Raw genomic sequence first — 19,267 nt, 5'->3', positions numbered from 1 at the left:
AAGTACCTTTTTCTATTTTTTTCACTAAGGAATGCTGAATTAGAAAGTATTAGCCATATTGCACAACATATCGCATACAATATGCAGTACAGTGGAAAATGAATTGTAGTCAGGACTAGAATATATTTATAACATATTGCACTCGTAGGTTTTGTTGATAAGGTAAACACCAGATATTGCAATTTAATTTTGGAAATAGAACAAATAAGTACTTTGTACACTGAAAAACTTGAAAATACATGAAAATTACAGCTTATGAATGTGACATGAGGATTTTTGGCAAAAATTAATTTCTTTTGAAAGTATCATGTTTGTTGTGCAAATATAAAGAACACTGCATTTGTAAGACCACTGCCACACATACAGGATAAATTAGCTCCGGAAACCTTTGACGATATCAGTGACAGAGTTCATTTGCAATACTATAGAGTCTGAAAATAGAATTAGTTGGCTTCAGGAGCTGTTGATTAAAATTTTTCTACGACTTTCAATGTACTGTTTGTATTTTGTTATTAAGTCAGTTCTTACAAACGTGTGGGTTCATGTTTGATTCAATTATTTGTATCTGAATGAACATGCGATATGTACTTTATCAGAGGGATAGGCAATGCACTGTGTGCTTTACTGCGTCAGAGAATTTCACCATGCTGCAACATGTACTTACTGTTTGAAAGTACGGTAATAGGTAGTGCCATGTACTACACCACAGCATTTTACTGTCTGTGGAAAATTTATACTATTGCTACTGTAACAGTACACTCGATTTCATTAAATAATGACCAAGGAAATTGCTCTAAACATAATTATCACACTTGTGTAAATTGGTTTGAGAACTTGTTCCAAAATTTGCCACAGTAGCGGTACTGATTTTTTATACCCACCCATTCAATGAAACTCACTTGAGGGAATATACTGTCTGGAACACTAATGGCCACAGGGAATCATACTACATTCAGAGTTATTCTAGGACGCGCCATTGCGCAATTTGCGCAAAAAAATCTCGAATGGCCCTCATTTCTACCTTTGATGCGCCACCAGGGCGCAACATTTTATGAATGGGTCGGTCGATCACGCAGAGTTCACGTAGGGGCAACATCAAAAGTTCAATATAATAAATCTAACTTAATTGCTTAAGTTTGGCCTCAGACCCCCCCCACCCCCCCCCCCACCCTTCTAACTTACTGACCTAAAATTGAAAAAACATTGCGGACTCATACCCTGTACTAATTCTTTCAAACGACGTACCAATGTACCATTGAATTAAATAAAAATTGAAAACCATTATAAAGTAACAAAAATGATCTGACTGGATCGGTTTTAGCGTACAAAAACAGCCTTGAAATCGTAATTTGCCAAAAAGACGTTAAATCGTTTTTGACTGCACAGAAATTAATTTGGCCAAAAACCCCCACCCCCAAACTTAAGCAATTAAGTTTTTTTTCAAACATCGATCTTTTTGACGTCGCCCCTTAGTTCATACATTACGTAGCTCCCCGAAGGTCATTACCTCAGTCATAGTGTGCCATGTTAAACGATTCAGTTACCCTTCGACCTTTGCCCACTACGGCTTATATGGTGGTGCATAGGAAGCTGGGTAAAAATGACTGATGTAGAAGCAATGGTGTATTGGAGCCGTGCCCACTGTTGGTACGATCGATGAATGTAAACAACGGCTCCGGCCGCGGCCGCCGCGTTATCGTGAAAAGCTAGTCGCCGCTCAGATTTTTAACGCCAGTACTATATAATAGTAAATGAACCCAGGATGATAGGGCAGTCCCTTAAATTGAAGCGTTTGCAACGTCTATCGTCCATACCAGCGAAACGTTGAACACTGTAAGGAAAGCATTCATGCTTGGCCGGCCATATGATCGTTTTGAAGAGCAACACAGTTTAGGTCGGACATATCTCGTTATCCAGAGTAGCCAGATCAGAACCAATGATCGTAAATTTGCTAATACATACAAGTTAGTTATGTTTAAAAGTTGATGTACCGGTATAGATCACTTTATGTAGGTCGTACGGGTACAACTCTCGTGTTGTATCAGTGTGATAATTGTCGACCAGTGCAAATCGGGGGCCACTCGGAGAAATTACGTAAACAATTGAATCAAACCAAACGGTCAGTTTGCTGCTGCCATTGTTGGGCCTGTTGCGTATACGGAGCACAACTTTGCTGTAGGCTTCGTTGGTTACAGGTGGCCCGATCTCTAGTATTCTCCTTTTCTTGACTTGATAGACTATGGTATTTTCAGCAGAAAATTCAAGGGTTTTACATGTGTGATCATGACGGCCCCCGATTTATAAAATGGCCCCCTTGGGACAGGAGTAGGGGCCCAAAGTGGCCCCTTTTTTTTTACGTCCTAGAAGTAACACTGACTACATTTCCATATCGCCCAATGTCACATATTGTATAGCAGCTGAATCATCATCAACTGTATTCATGTCGTTGCCTTGGCATTTCTTGAAGTTGTTTGCCAAAAAACCACTTTGAACATGTACCCGGCAGTCATATGAGATGGCTACTGAACAAGGAATAGGTGCAAATAAAATACAAATGCACATACATGTAAATATTCTTGGGAAATCTTTACCACTCACATTATAGACACACTTAACAGTTCAGACCTGTCAACGACTGGACTTGTTGTTTTCATTTCAACAATTACAGTGGAAGTCTACTGTGAAACAACAATATCATGTGTCTGTTGTTTGCCGCAAAGATTACTGATGATCCTGAAATAGATTTTTGCAACTGTACAACTTTACAGACCAATTTCATTTAGATCAATTTCATCAGAGGATGGCAAAAGTTATAAAACCTGTATAAACCAAACCCTTTATGGGCTTGGAAACATTTTCTGTATAGAGAGGTATTCTATATGTATGTGTAGAGTTTCTTCTAACATGGGTCCCTAGCTGTGTGTATGGGACTGAGAAAAATGTTCAGTTCAGACAGGTTTCCAGTTAAAACAGGTAAATGTATTATAAATGTATATTGGAGCTGTATTAGAAATATTTTGAGAATTTGATAAGAAAGAAGTTTCCATTCTGACATTTACTGGATTTGATGATGTAATTCTATGATTTTGTACTCCTAGGTAATGAAAGACTCCATTGTACAATGATAAGGACCGGTGATGATGCCAGTTCCTCCAGTCCCTGCTATACGTTATTTCTTGAATACCTAGGGGGTCTGGTTCCCCTATTGAAAGGAAAACGAATAAGTAAATTAAGACCTGAATTTGTTATTTATGATCCAACAGTCACTACAAGTAAAACAGGTGAGAAAATCTTCGCTTATTTTCATTTTTTCTGAGGGAAATGTTTCCTTTTTTTCTCAAAAAATATTCTACTGTAGTAATAGTCATATTGCTTACTGTCAAAATAAAAGGAAAGCTGTTTTGGTATTTATCTCATAGTTTGTCAACATACTGCATCAGCATTTTTTCAGGAAAAAGAGTATCAGCATTGCATTGCATAATTTTGGAATAAATCATATGAAGGCTAAAGTATAGAACAGCAATGTAGTCAAATATTTCAATGCCTTTGAATCTTTTCAAATTTTTTTCTGCATGAGAAAGAATGTCTTTTTTGCACATTTTCAAAACTACTATCTTGAAGAATTGAAATTGGAACAACCTGTTATAATTGTGAGCCAAGAAGGATCAATGTTTTGAGTATTTCATATTCCAGAAGAAGGTTAGGCTTCCTATTACAATACCATCCTGCAATCTACTTGTCTTTCTCAATCTGGCTGTGCATCTTGAAATCTTTCATCACGTTGACATAATTTCAGGTTCTGTAGGTATACTCCTGGGAAGGCTAGATAATCGCTGAACTTTCAAATCTCAGTTTGGAATTCCTTGGAAAATGTGACACTTCTAGAAAATAAAATTTAGTGTGAAGCATATCCTGTTAATGTTGTATGGACGATTTCAAATATTTGCCACATAAATACCCCTGGCAAATAGTGGTTTTATCCCAAATCATCCTAAAAATGCGAGCTGATGTGCAGCGTCTCGGAAGCTGATATCCAATTGGGTGGCTGAATCTTACCATTATAATCAAATTATACAAAAAAGACTCCCTAAGTTGCTGTGAAAAGTGACAATTAACCAATCAGATATAACCTTCCAAGCACGCTGCACATCACAAACGCTGGAGACTGAGAAGTTCCATTGAATTTCGATGAAAAACTGTGTTTTGTTAGATATGCATTTCGTCCATATAGGATGATACCATTTCTTTATCAACATTAGGTGGTACTGAGGATGAGAATGCCACAGCCAGTGTGTCTAGCAGCAGTAGTTGTAGCAGTGTTTCAGAAATATCAGACAGTGAGAATAATGAGTCTCCGAAACCGTCGCCACGGCGGAGACGTAAAAAACACAAGAAGAAGAAGCACAAAGCCAAGCTGAAAGAACCGGGAAGAGAATCTCCAAAACTGAGAGAGAAAGACGGTGGAAATCCATACTTGGAACAGCTACCGGAGGTAATTATATCTCTGTGTTTTTAATCACCATATTTCATTTCATGAAAGGCTTCTGGTTTACTGTGCTGAGTCCAAAACTGTTGAGCATTTTATAAGTTACAGAGTTAGGGGGACCTAATGGACTTATTGGAAGGTACTTCTTTTCATGAAGCTTGGGTCGTCTGTTCAGAAGCCACTATTTCATTTAGTAACATTTTCTAACACTATTCTGTTCCGCCATTCAACTTGGATAGAAAGTCAATCATTTTTCTTTCTTAATCTAGCACAGATTGTAAAGGATTTTTAAATTACAGAGGATATTTCTAAATCTCATTGCTTGCAGGACAACAGACTGGTTGAAGTTACCTCCAATATTTGGGGAACCAAATTCAAAATTCATGGTGTGCCGAATTATTTACCAGCGAATCTTGGTGCTATAAATTACAAGACTAGTTTACTTCATCTTCAACCGAGACAGATGACCATCATCCTACCAGAGCTGCGACCAGACATGAATAACCAAGTTGATATTAATTTTAACGCCAGTATGTTTAGTGAAGATGAAGAAGATAGTCCAGGTATATATCAGCACAATCATATAGTCATTTATTTATTCTTTCATTTTAACTACCCTGGCACTTTTGTCAAAATGGTTCAGCTAGTAACCATTAAAACTTTTTCATGGTTCTCAATATGCAGCTGCAACAGAAGGGTATAGTACATATATGAATACTATGAACTTGGTTTAATTATATGTATAATTGACCCTTTATGTACCAATTGTAAGTCAATTTTTGTCTCTTTATAAACTATGCAGATAATTTCTATAGGATCCCTACAATTTTTTCAGATGTTTCCCAAAATTTTGATGAAAAACTGTGCCCAATGAAAAGTTATGTCTCTTTAGTCCAAAATTATCAAAATAATTAAAGAAAATTTCATAATAATTGGTAAAATGTTTTACGAAAATTTAGGTTGGAAAAATTATTTCGATAAATTGTACGATTCTTTTTCTCAGGTTCGATTGTCCAAGATGAAAACTCAGCTCAAGTCACTGCTGAGAGTATAGCTGCTGCTGCACCTGTGGCACCAGTTGGTTCAACCAATCACAGCCCAACATCACCCATCAGCCGAGAGCGATTGACCAATCAGATTGCAAATTTCCGACTTCAAGACAATGACACTGATCAAAGACCTGACCGTACTTCTGGTGATGTCACAGAGGGCGCTGCAAAGGTTGACAGCCAAGACTCGGCTGGAGACTCGCCAAAAAAAGTACAAGAGAAATCCAAATTTGAACTCCAGGGTGCTATACCAAAGACACGAAAACATAGACGAAAGAGCGGGGAGCAACATAAGGACAAAGGTCAGGGGTCACCATGTAAGAAGGAACCTGTACAGTTGTATGATAACATGATTGCAATTGGATATCCGAACTATGATGAAGAAGCTGTGGATGGATTAGAAATGAATTTACCGCGATGGGCAGACAGTGCCTGCCGATTACTACAAAATGAACAAGTTTCGTCACAGCTGGATGTGTCACCAGACGCAGCGTATCTCACTGCGTTCGGCGGTGAAAGCACTCTGACGCCTTCAGCCAATAGTGTGAATAACTCACATGTGACTGGCTTGGTTTTGCGAGAAAGTCACGGCCGAAGTGTGTCTAAATCTGAAAAACCAGCATTAGCGGAGTTCGCGAGATCGCACGGTACGGAGAGTGCTGATTGTGGAACGCCTGCCAAACGACGAGACTCAAAAGAACGGCTCGGAAAAACAAGGGAGAAATCACCTGTGACTGGCAATGATGGAACCAGAGCTCGGTTCACAAAAGCCAAACCTGGACTCCTGAACCGGACAGAGTCTAATAAATCAGGGAGACAAATTAATGATGTAGGAAATGTGAAATGTCGGAAAGACGACATCGCAGTGAGAAGTAAAATTGTGACGGCAAAACTCAAGAGCAGCAAAAGTGCAGACAGTTCAGACAGTGATGGGGAGGGCGTTAGCAGTGACGAGTCACCACTTACTAATCGATCACGACGTAAAATGAAAAAACTTTGGAATGAAAGTTGTCAAACGAGAGTCTTTGTAATGCACAATAAGGCCCCACTGTGGAATGAAAACACGCAGGTCTATCAGTTGGACTTTGGTGGAAGAGTCACCCAGGAATCGGCCAAGAATTTCCAAATTGAACTGCATGGAAAACAGGTTGGTATATATAATTAATCAATCATCAGAGAGAAAAAAATAATCATAGAGAAATGGAATCTGAAAACTCAGTTTACTTTTACTTTTGATTAGTTCCCATTGTCATTTTATCTGTTTGTAAAAGACAATTTCTTGCTCTACTCACAAAATCATAAATGCTAAGTTGTCAATACAGCCTGTAAGTATGTGATGTCTACCGTCATCATGGACAATTCAGTTTTAGTCTTGACAAGAATTCACTTTCTAACAATAAGATTGCATTTGTACAAACTGTGTTGTTCTGTCAAAACTCTAATAATGTGTATTTCAACACACTTCAAGGGGGAATAAGAAGAAGAACATATACTTACTTGAATGGAAACAGTACGAAAGCTACCAGGTTGTGACAAGATAATGGTGCAAGTTTGCAACATTATTTGTCTTACAACTTTGTTACAAGGAGGTTACTAGAATGGTATTCAAGGTTGGTATTCATTGTTGACATGGGAATGGCTAGAACTGGGGCCAACTTTGTCAGAAGCTTGTAGACTTTACCCTGTCTGAACCTTGGAGACTCCCCTTATCGCTTATGGCAATCTTTGTACAGAGATTGGATAATGTTACATAACAGTTTTACATATCCTCCTTCCCCCCCCCCTTCCATTAATTTGGGGATAATACCAATATTCCTGCAGGCATTTTAGCAGATATTGAACCATCACAAGTGCATCCTCATCTTCTTCCTTTACCAAACTGTAGTGATGGTTATACGTGCACATTAATACTGCAGAGGTGTATGCATAGTTTTTTGAAAAGTCTTACCACTTAGGGACAGTGTCACTCATACATTCCACAACAGTCAAGTACAAGTTCTTAATCATGAACCAGATAAGACCTAATGTAGGATGAAAGAACTTATTTATTGCTAAAATGAAAAGGAATAGCAGTGTACGTGAATAACACTACAAAAATGAGAGACAAAGCTTATATTGAAACTTGAAATAACTTTTGTCAATTGTCCAGCCTTACAATATGCTCAAAAGTGAAGGATATTCAGGACCAACTTGTCAATACATGAAAAAACCTGACATACTTTCCTTTTACATATGATAAATATATATGTATGAATGCAATACATTATAAAGTGAAGGATAGGTTTATATTGATTACATCATGGAAATGTAAAAATTATTGTTAATAGGAAAGGTTAATCATACTTGTCTCGTTTTTGAAACACGAGTTTGGTAACAGCAATTACATTTTGTGAATGTAAAATGCCCAATGTATAAAAATTATGAAGCCTGATATCTTCATCATAAAAATTTCTATCATTTAGGTATTTGTTGCATGCACTTGTTTCTATGTTCCTGGTAAAATTTGAGATGCCTCTATTTCATAATTATATTAATTTTAGAAATTAAACTCAGAATTCTAACTATCAATGTCATACAGTTCTCAACATTAGGTTGAAGTAATTATATTAGGTTGGTGTTTGGATCAGATTCTTAATATCTTACTATCATATCATTGTCAGCTACAAAAATATTTCTTCATGTAAACTATGCAACTGCAATATCAAAAATTTGTGGCAGTATGACTCGTAATGTAAATTACCTTTGCAAATAAAAAAATGAATACAAAGCATAAAAACAGTGCTTTTCTCATTAGTTAAAAAACCTATCATTACAAAGCAACTCATTAAAGTCTAAGTAAGCTAGAAGTTATAATGACAGCACAAAATTGTAGACAAAATCTGTGAATTATGCAAAGCTTTCATTTATGCCAGTGATGTAGCTTGTCATGATTGAAGTCAATTGACTGAAATAAAACACATGGTACAGTAGCGTCAAAAGTCCCATAGATCTACAAATTACTGAAATTTTTCCTCAGTGGAATTATGGCTCACCAATTTATCTGTTTTTCTCTTTCTGCATTGTCTTGCTTGAGCACATTAATCGTTGATGACATCGTTGAAATTTGGTACACTGAGTCTGTCAGTTTGATATTTTTTGTGGATGAAAGCTGAAATGACAGAAATTTGGAACGTAAATGATGAGTAATAAAACCTTTGTCCAGCGCAGGAGTACAAGGAACAACCTCTGCTTTTTCATCTTGACTACAGCTACTGTTTGTTTAAAATTGGAAAAAAGTTGAACTTCTATGCCAATTAATACTCATACATTGCAGTTTTGAACCCAACAAAATTGGTTCCCTTGTCTAGATCTACATGTACAATGACCCTGATTGATACAAAATTTTGTTTGATCAATAAAGCAGCTGTTATTGATGAAAATAAATTAAAAGTTGCAATATACATACCATTTATCGTTCCTGTTATTTCAACATCTACACCATGATATCCAGAATTCTGCCACTGCCTATCCTTAGTGGTGGCTGCAGTATTTCTTTCAAAGGCGTTTTCGATGTGGTGATTTGCACTATTTCTTGGGCTTCATGATTTTACTTTGGCCTTTTGCACTCCATTTCTTACCAGTTTTCACAGGCAGTGTGATTCCTTGATTGGTGTATTACTGATTTGGTTTGGTGACCTTTGACTCTGCCCATGTGTGACATTGATTCATTGCTGTTTGAGGTACCTCATTCAGAGTTTTCCTGTCTCCTGAAAAAAATTGAAATCATGCATGAAACATAAAACCTTGATAATTTAAAAAAAAAACAGTCTTCAAGTGTCAGAGTCCTAAAAATTTTTTGCAGTTGAAAGAATTTACAATACAACTGGCAGTCCCCATGGTAATTAAATGAGCACAATTTTTTTGGTCAGGTTTTCACAAACAACCACGCATATTTAAACCAACCTTCCCTCTAGGTCTTCATAGTGTTGCAATAATATACACAGTCTGAAAGATTTTTAATTACTACCAAGATTATTTATTTTCAAAATTCATCATGGCTCAATTGGTTTTTTATTAAAAAATAAAGACAGAGCATTTTTCACAAGTTAACAAAATGATAAATAGAAATCTTTTTTCTTTGAAGTTTACAATAGTAAGCTGACAGTCATTTCACTTCACAACCGTAGACGAGCAGTCATAAATGCAAGGTTAGTTTGTAGGTGACTGTTACATAATACCAGGTGGATATGCGTTCTCAGATTTGGAAGGAGATAATATTCCTCAGCTCACAAAGTACAATGGTATAAATTACGTTGAGAAATACATAATTCACTCATGACGTGCAGAAAGTTTTCTGCATAATGAAATTTTGGAAGACACACAGTATGAATTCTCAACCATACTACTTAACGCAACATTCAGAAAATATGAATGAAATGATCATGCTTGAAATGTGGAGAATTGTAAGCTGACCTTCACAATGATCTGATGTTACTGAAGCCCTACAACCACTGTCAATAGGTGAAAATGTACATGGGATTTTATTCCAGTTCATTATCGAGTGTAATGTATTTAACACAAGACTGCACTGCTCTTGCACTTTCAACCTGACGTTTTCGGAAATACTGGGCACAGAATATGATTAAAGAGACACTGATCACTGGTGGGGGTCAATTGTTGTTTCATTTGATTAAATGTGTAAACAGTTCTCCAAAACCCAGCCAATACTGAAACCTTAAAGCTATCTCTATAAAGGGAAATTGCAGAAGACAACACTTACCTAATTTCTTTGCTATGGCGCGAAAATAACGCTGTTTAAATTACCAGCAAACTTCCATGTGATGCTGTACTGGTATTTTTCCCTGACCTTTATACATTTGTCCTCAGTGACAACGATGAAAGAAACAGTCTGAATACTCCATGTTTCATCAATTCACCAATACACGACAGCAAACTTGTTCAAAGCCAAATAAATATCAGTCAACGAGAAAATATTATCAAATTATAACTATGAAGTAGTATTTAACGCAGCAGAGCCTAGAAGCAGATGTAGTATATTTGAACGGTAACTTTGTTCAGTTCAGATATTTGATTTGCCACCAAAGATACAGCACATCACGTGTTTGATTTGGACCAATCAGTAAGAAACATTCATATGATTGCTGATGTCATACAGATTGATCAGGTTGATTGTAGTTGTTTTGTTCATGTAGTTGATTTGGCACCAGAGATAACAGGCATATCACATGTTTCATTCGGGCCAATCAGTAAGAAACATTCACATGATGTATGACATCATCGGACCACTGGACTTATAGTCTTAGATTTGATGTAAACAATAATGGCAGTCTGCAGGTCTCATGTGGTAGAAGTTGCTTTGGTCAGGTGTGGTGTTTTTCTTCCAGTATCTTCAAATTACTGTGACAAGTGTAACATTGATGAATGTAGCTGTAAAATGTAAACTTTGCTGTGGTTGAAACACATTTGTTATTCCCGTCAGTGGTAATAAGGGAAAAGTGTATGTTTATGTAAACAGGTGCAGATGAGCCCCTGGCTTAGAAGTAAATTTCCAAATACATGTGAAAGGGACTAGGACAGCCAAGTTTTGTAAAACTAATGAATCTGTATTGTAGGTGGCAATGCACCTACTATTAACATTTATCATCTGAATGGAGTTTAAATGCCTTAACATATGGTTCAGTATTAAAATACCCCTGTTCAAAATATAACAAAAAGATCTCAAAATATTTCTGTAGCAATTTTATGTTTCTGAAAAAAAATACATTATTTGATAAAAATAATTTGCTGCAACTATAGGTTCATGAATATCACTGGATGAAAAGTGAACAGTTACTTCGTAATAAGTATTTTTTTTGCTTAAAATGTAATTGTGTTTGTTACAAAAGACAGAATATTTCAAGAAATTAGAAAAAACTACAAACAATTGTTTTCCAACTGAAATATCTCAGTATCAATGTTGTCATGATCTAACATTTTGCCAGCTCACTGGTAATCTTATATTATGGACTTACTACAAGGCTCACACATCCTTATGTAATCTCTATACGCCCTGCCTGAATATCATACAAGCAAGATGGACTTTGTACAAGGATTGCACAAGGTAGCCAGATTCTTGTAGATATCGTGTGAGGGTTGTTACAAAGATGGGCAACTTCTAAGTCAGTATCAGGCAAGTTTATCAAGGATGTCACAAAGTCTACACTACGTTGCAGTTTGTTGGGGCAACCTTGTAACTTTTCGTACGGTAGTATTGAAAGTTGCAACAATTTATACTTACAAGTTTTTGCTATCATATTGTATGATGGCCAGATTATTCACATAGTCTCACTTCAATATGTGATAATTTCATTCAACATTAAGCCTGTTTCTTTTTTGTCCTAGCTTACTTACAGGTGTGAAATGAGATGTGATTTGAGTATTTCTATGACATGCAAACTGCAGGCTTGGCCAATACCCCACAGACATCATGTGTTACTTTTGGATACTTGAAGTTCTCATTTCTTTATGTTAACTTTGCTAAATTCTTATGGGGTAATAATCCAATCAGAGTGAGACTGGGAAATTATGTTATAGGGGAACATTCCATAAATGTAGAAATTGTGGCGACTTAACAGTCAGTAGAAGTGAGACTCTCTCGCTTCTAATGTCGATGGCCATAATTATGAGCAAATGACAACTGTTCCAAACAGCGCCACCAGTGGCTGTATGTGTGATGCTTTTGTTTAGCCATAGTTATTCGCTGACTCAACAGAAATGTTATGGCTATGTCCCAAACATACAGAGTTCCTGTCTTTGATATTACATTATTGTACTTTCAATTTTTCACTTGACCAATCTGAAAAACGCATTATAAACACCCTTTGCTCCTCTCAAAGACAAAGTGGGAAAATTAATTTTGGTATTTTACAAACAAATTCCCTGAAAGAAACTTTAATTCTCGATGTAAAGTTCGGGAAGGTTATATTCATTTTATCAAAAATCAATATTAAGTTCATGGTCAGTTGGACCAGTGTATGTGTATTTTCTGTGCTCAACATACACAAACCTAACAGGAAAACTGGCAATTTTGTTTCTGTACATGGCTTCACAATTACAATATGGCTTGGTGTGTTTGTATTCCAGGTGATGCAGTTTGGTCGCATTGATGGCATGGCCTATACACTGGATTTCCAGTATCCATTCTCGACTCTACAAGCATTTGCCGTGGCTCTAGCTAACGTAACACAGAGACTCAAGTGAAACGCCACCGGAACCCTTCACCCAATCTGTTATATGCCACATGACATAATGGAAGAACCCTGTGCTTTACAGCCAGTGGGATCATCCATTCTTAATGGATTTAGGGGTATCACAGTAGGAGTTTTGCTGACTAGTGGTAAATTAACCACGATTATATAACCTGACCTTCAGACATAGATTGCTTGAAATTATGGGCTTTTATGTGAAGTTTCTAACGTTGTAAATTTTGTGATCAGTACATGATATGATGTCATAATCCCACTGAAGCAATCAATGACTATAGATTCCAGACTTTTTTGTAAAGATTACATATTGTATCACAAGTTCATTACTCCGTGGTCCTCTTGTAAGTCACGCCCATGGCTGAAGATGTTCTGCAGGATTGCATCAGTCTGTGATAAATTGTGAAAAAAATGCAAAATTGTCATTTATAAATCATGTGGAAGCTGTCTTGTCCATCGACATTACAGTGATTAAATTATAAATATGAGTACCCATATTGTTCCTCAAATTTACATATTTGCATTTTGGTGTTATAGAATTAGTATGTTCATATATCATGAATAAAGTGTGGTATATACATGTATCTATGAAATTTTGTGTATGCCATAATTTCACGTGTCTGAATTCACCTAAGCAGACCTTCCAATGTGTTTATCAGGATTGGAAGACCATGACAGTTTCAGTGTTGTATTCCAGTGTTGCTTCAATTAGACTGGTCTTGAAACATCAAAAGTTCAAACCTATAAAGGTTAACAGAGGTTTGAAATTTGTCTGTCAAAAAAGATTTTCTTGCGGGTAAAATTGTTTCACAGTAATTTTTTTGTGTGCATTTCAGTCCAAAATTGATCATCTGTGATGATGCATTGTATGAAATTTCAAAAATCTGACGAGGAACGTACATGAGAGAATGTTTTATATGAAATGTCTATTTAAAGATTTTCAGCTGCATCTCAAAAAAACCTGTATAGTATCCGTTCTGTGAGATAAACTTTCATGGCATTTTAGATCACCAGAACAAAAGTTCTTAGTCAACAAAACATAAACAATTATGTAAGAATGTTTCTTACAAACTCAAGTTGTACTTTACAACTTTTTGTGAAACATTTTCATGAAAATTAACTCACTCAAAATGAAGATGTTTGTAATTACTTTGTACCTTAACTGCCACATGTGCTCCGTTTATAATAACATACTGCCATGTATCAGTAGAAAAATCAAAATTCTTGAGCCAGTCATCTGCAACAGTGCTTTTCATTGATGTTGGCAATATTAACCATTTGAAATGTGTAACTTAAGTAATATTTTTAGTACATGGATGTTGTGTTCTGCATGTTTTTTTTTTCGTTCTGCATGCAGCTTCTTGTTCTACTCCCAAAATAATATTATTCAGGCTGTCAATACGTGTATATGTCCAGTGCTATGGTTGACAACCAAATTTCAGTCTGGGCATGGAATTGATTTGTAAACAATGGCATTGTGTTACATTTCACAGAATGCAAAGGGCAAGACTGAAGATAAGTGAACACAAAGAAATTTGTTTGAATTCAGTCGTCTCATGCAATGCTTTCTAATGTTTTATCAAAGAAAAACAATAAAAATATTATCAGAAGTCACAACTGTTGTCCTTTTAAATGGAACTATCCAGTCACTAATGTACACACTGTCATAGTATTGATATCCTGTAAACTCTTCTGGTCTTGACTTTCAAACTATAACTTTGAAAGATAATTTTGATGATATGAAAGGTTTTGTTTTTAATCATATCAGTACTTCAGATAATACCGTAGTCCAAACTGACCAGCATTTGCAGACTGACGTGCCAAGACTTCTCTGTATTGTTTTACTCGAAAGTTTTATTTATGACCTTATTTAAGACAACAAAGATGGTATGTTTATTTTTTTGGAATATCACTTTTGTCCTATTTATTTTAAAATAGTGTTTCTGTTTGTGAGCAACGTCATTTCAAAGTCGTCTTTTCTCAGCTCAGTGATATAGCAATCGGCATCATTTTACAAGTGGTATAGCCACAAACTGATGACGTCAAATCACCATACACAATACACAGTGCCGTAATTACAAGGCATCTGTGTTTTGTGTATGGCGATATGACATCATCAGTTTGTGGCTATACCACTTGTAAAATGGTGCCTTGCAATCATGCACATGAAGCGCATTTCACATCAGTGCCGCAACTCAGCGTATGAGACTCACACATGGCATGTACAAAACAGGATTAGCTTGGGTATTACAACACATTTCAAAGTAACCACGACTCATCGCTTAATTACAGTAAAACCAGCGCATGGGGCAGGTCTGTCTGGACTGAGAAATGAATGGTCGATTACAATTGATCTGTAACTGATTTTACAATGTCAACTTAGAGTTGAAGAGCTCATGAGGTTTTACAAACATTTTCTTGTTTTAGCTTTCAACTGAAAGTGTAAAAACAACTACATTGTAGATAAAGTGTAATCAACTGATCAGGTATCCGTCTAGACAGAGCTGCCTCATGCTGGTTTACTGTAAACAATCATGAGTCGGTGACTTTGAAATGTGTTGTGATACCCAAGCTAATTGTTTGTGGTGTAGGTGCAATGTGTCTGTCTCATACGCTGAGTTGTGCCACCGCTGTGAAATGCACTGTAAGTCTGTCTAATGAACTTCACACATGCAAAAGTGTATTATTTGATCTTTTGTTGGTGGAAATGATTTACAAAATGCACTTATGCAGTATTTGTATTCATCCCGATCAATTGAAAATTCACACTGGTGTTTCTGTTGGATACGAATGTGTCAAATCCAGTATACAGTTATGATAACAGATAATTATCTGATCCTGTAGTTAATGTCTACGCTTTACATGCATCTCTTTGCTCTGCAAAAATATATTTTTGGTAAAAACTTTGATTATTTGAAAGAAGTTTTCTTTGTATATTGAGTGCAGAAAAGTTTGAATTTTTAGTGTACAAGAGAGACGATTATCAATTTTATCAAAGAGTAGATTTTATTGAATGTACTGATTTAGGAATATTCAAAGTGTTCTGTGATACAACTTTTTTTGACAACTGAGCTATTTGATGATAGAGGTATTGCTCCAATGACAAAAGTTATTCTGAGTGTCAGTTTTTTTTCAGATCTGACTTTGCCGAGTGATATCAAAATTCCCATTGAATATTTTTATGATCATTTATTGCAAGAGTATTTGGCCAGTTGTGTAACACAAGTACTGTGATAGCACTGACTACATTATCAAGAGACTTCTTGCTGTTTTGAAAAAAAAATTTGAATTATTACCGGAAATATGAATTGTTTTTGTCTGTTTAGCATTTTGGTTGATTTTTACAGGTGTTCAGATGGCTACCATTATAATGAAATACTTTGGTCCTTGTAACCCTAGGGTCTTTTTTATCTTTTTCTTCACGTTCTCAGATATGAAAGAGTACTTCAAGAAATCTGACATTCAAGTCATTTACCTGTGTCTGATTTTGTAAGGTTTATTTCAGAAAAATTTGGGAAGAAAGGTCATCATGAATGGTTGGCTACCAAGCCTCATCAATCCAAATGCACAATAGACATCAAAACAATTCAGATTTGACAACTTACCACCATTACTGCTATGTCTCAAGTAGTGCAGTTGCCAACTAGGATTGCCACCAAGGTTGAACTCTGCGTATCTTTGATTGTATAATAATAGTCTCCTACCAGGAAAAGTTTTTTGACTTGTGTATGTACTGTGTTCATATAAATTATCAGAACGTGTAAGTTGGATGAAATATTTTAAGTCACAGCGTAGTGTTAAAGACTTTATCATACCAGATCAGCTTCTAGAATGGAGGTATTTAAACTCTACTGACATTCTGTAACCCCCTTCACCACCATGGTTTGGTCCAAACCCATCATTATCAATGGTTGGTGTGGACCTGATTACAGGGAATCGGGGGAGGAACATGTTAAGAAGTATTGTATTTTTCTGTGGCAGGTGAAATCATTCACAAAGTATATTACTATTCAGAGGAAGTTACCATATATCTATTTGATCTTCATTTCTTGTAAGACACGATTGTGTGAAAGATTTTCTGGTCATTGTATGTGTGTGTTGATAAGACTGACCTATTTCAGTCACGTAGCTTTCAGCACACGTTCATCAAAATTTATGTCCAAGTATGATGGAAAAGTACTTTTTACATTATACATTATTCAAGAACGAGGCTGTTGATATTTATTTACTTTGTTATCACATGAATTGTGGTGATATTTTATTGGAATAAATGCTTGTAACAGTCTAAAAATTCAATTGTTGACAGTTTGTAGGTGTGGTATGGAAAATTGTAAATATATTTGCTATGATGATTACCCAATGTGTTCTTACATTCAAGTGTCTGAGATGTCTTCAAATTGTCTATGATAGGTTCTCCCTTGACCAGGAATTGTATAAACTGTCTCGTTTGTCCATTTACGTGTTCTGTTCTTTCATGTGAGATATCAAAAGAATTTTGGAAGATGTTCCCATGCACTTGTTTGCCAACAGTTAGGACAGAATGCAGTTAGGACTCTAAATTCATAATTAGAAAAGTTTTGCTATTTATGTAAATTCACCAAAGCTCTTGGCAAGATCAGTTTTAATTGGATGGGAAATTCAAAAAGCGCCCTCTTGAGGTTCAGCTGATCAGACATATATCAATTGGAGCAAAAAACATATTGCATCAATTCATTGCTGTTTTCCTTGAGAGGTGTCCCACATCATTCAAATCTGGTGCCCAGAAAGTCAGGTATCAATAATTTTCAACTGGTGAATGAAATAGTATTTTGGGACAACTTGTTTGAGTCTGATGTGTGCAACATCGGGTACAGAGTGTATTCTTGACAGTAGGTATACTTTATTATTATTCTCAGTACAATTTTTGCTTTTAATTATTTACAAGAGGAGTCAACAATATATACTCAATTCTGTGAGAAGGTCAAATATTACGGGAATGTTTGAGCAGATCTTTAAATACTTGGTGCCATTTCAGAGAGGGTATTTACACAAAGAGGGATCATGTGAGTATGATTTTTAAGAAGCATCAGTTGTGTCACCAGTTTTACTGTATGTTGAAGATTTGCTTGTTTGGGTATTATCGATTGTTTTTATGGGTGTTTTTTAATGTACTGTGAAACTTGGCAACAGCAGTAGTACTTTTGCCTGCTGAGGTGCTGATTGAAATTGCTTGAGATGTAGGATTCAAGAAAGTGAATTATGTATAAAATCACTGAAAAAAATGAAACGGTCATAAGTTAATGGTTTAGGGGGAATTAAGACGACAAAAAATGTCTTGAAAATCAAAATAAGTTACACTGTCATATGAAAATGCTGCCAAAAGTAAACTTATCTTATCAAGTGTGAAGCATGGAAAGCAAAGTATAACATTTGTATGACTATGGCTGAAAGTGTAAGCATTCATGAAACCAAAAATACTTCTTGTTCTATCAAGCCACTGAGAGAAAATTCAATGTATGATAATCATTGCATGACATATGACACCTTTTTAGGGGTTGATTTTGCACCGTGAAAACTGGAGACGTTAAATTATATCCTGCGATATTACTGTGATATTTCACATGAATTCACATTACATAACTAAATGTCTACCATTTTCTACATAACACAAATGTGGCAAATGTAAGTTGGCTGAATTCTGGTTTTACATTGTGACATTCACAGTGCAAATGAGGAAGTTGCTCAATACATTTTCAACTAGTTTGGCAGAGCCCTCATTTAACCAGCAGTGTGATCTATAGAAAATGTGGATGAAAGATGTATTGTCTTTTCAGAAGTGTTTGTGAAGTGCAAATTAAATATTTCATCCCTGTCCTATTTATGTATCACATGAAATTTTTGATGTACAACCAATGAAAGAATTGTAATGATAGTAATCACCTGCTGCGTTTCAAAGTCCAATTTTCACCTACTGTGTTGCAAAGTCCAATATTCACCTACTGTGTTGGAAGTCCAATATTCACCTACTGTGTTGCAAAGTCCAATATTCACCTACTGTGTTGCAAGTACAATATTCACCTTCTGTGTTGCAAGTTACAATGTTCACCTACTGCGTAAAGTCCAATATTCACCTACCTTGTTGCAAAGTCCAATATTCTTTGACATCACAAAGATGAGTTACTTTTATTTTACTCACAAGTGTGGAAAATTTATTATGAAAATTCACATTTCATTTCAAAGGTCAACTCAAATCTCTAAACTTTAAACATTCTGTCAAAATGTATGAGCATATAATGTCTTTTATATTTACTTTGAGTGTCAGGTGTAGACACTGTCAAAAGATTCAAGCAAAAGTATATTCTCTGAATTTTCATATCATGAAAAATAAAAACACAAACTTTCTCAAATCATGACAGCACTTTGCAGTTCTTTAACTTTATATACGCATTTGGCTGTTACCATATGTATCAATAATCATTTCAACCAATTAGTGTTAATATCTGTGTCTTTTG

The 19,267-nt window shown here is 35.8% G+C and overlaps 1 protein-coding gene across 2 annotated transcripts in view; it reads left to right on the top strand.

Moving 5' to 3' along the window:
• The window catches only part of LOC139142236 (tubby-related protein 4-like), a 64,465-nt gene extending 47,391 nt beyond the window's left edge, over positions 1 to 17,074 (top strand). Inside the window, exons 9-14 of one of the 2 annotated variants that reach the window (XR_011554327.1) lie at positions 3,099 to 3,281; positions 4,260 to 4,492; positions 4,815 to 5,049; positions 5,490 to 6,682; positions 12,658 to 14,796; positions 14,948 to 17,074. Coding sequence is in view for 1 of the 2 variants with exons in the window: in XM_070712117.1 (XP_070568218.1) it covers positions 3,099 to 3,281; positions 4,260 to 4,492; positions 4,815 to 5,049; positions 5,490 to 6,682; positions 12,658 to 12,774 (1,961 nt within the window). In the remaining variant the exon portion in view is untranslated. Of the gene's footprint in view, positions 1 to 3,098; positions 3,282 to 4,259; positions 4,493 to 4,814; positions 5,050 to 5,489; positions 6,683 to 12,657 lie in introns of both variants that reach the window. The other variant, XM_070712117.1, reaches the window with a different exon arrangement.
• The last annotated feature ends 2,193 nt before the right edge of the window (positions 17,075 to 19,267 follow it).

Source organism: Ptychodera flava, chromosome 10 (assembly GCF_041260155.1).
Source record: "Ptychodera flava strain L36383 chromosome 10, AS_Pfla_20210202, whole genome shotgun sequence".
In the NCBI taxonomy this organism is placed as follows: domain Eukaryota; kingdom Metazoa; phylum Hemichordata; class Enteropneusta; family Ptychoderidae; genus Ptychodera; species Ptychodera flava.
The sequence above is the reverse complement of the archived record's forward strand: the minus strand, read 5'-3'. Positions and strand labels throughout refer to the sequence as shown.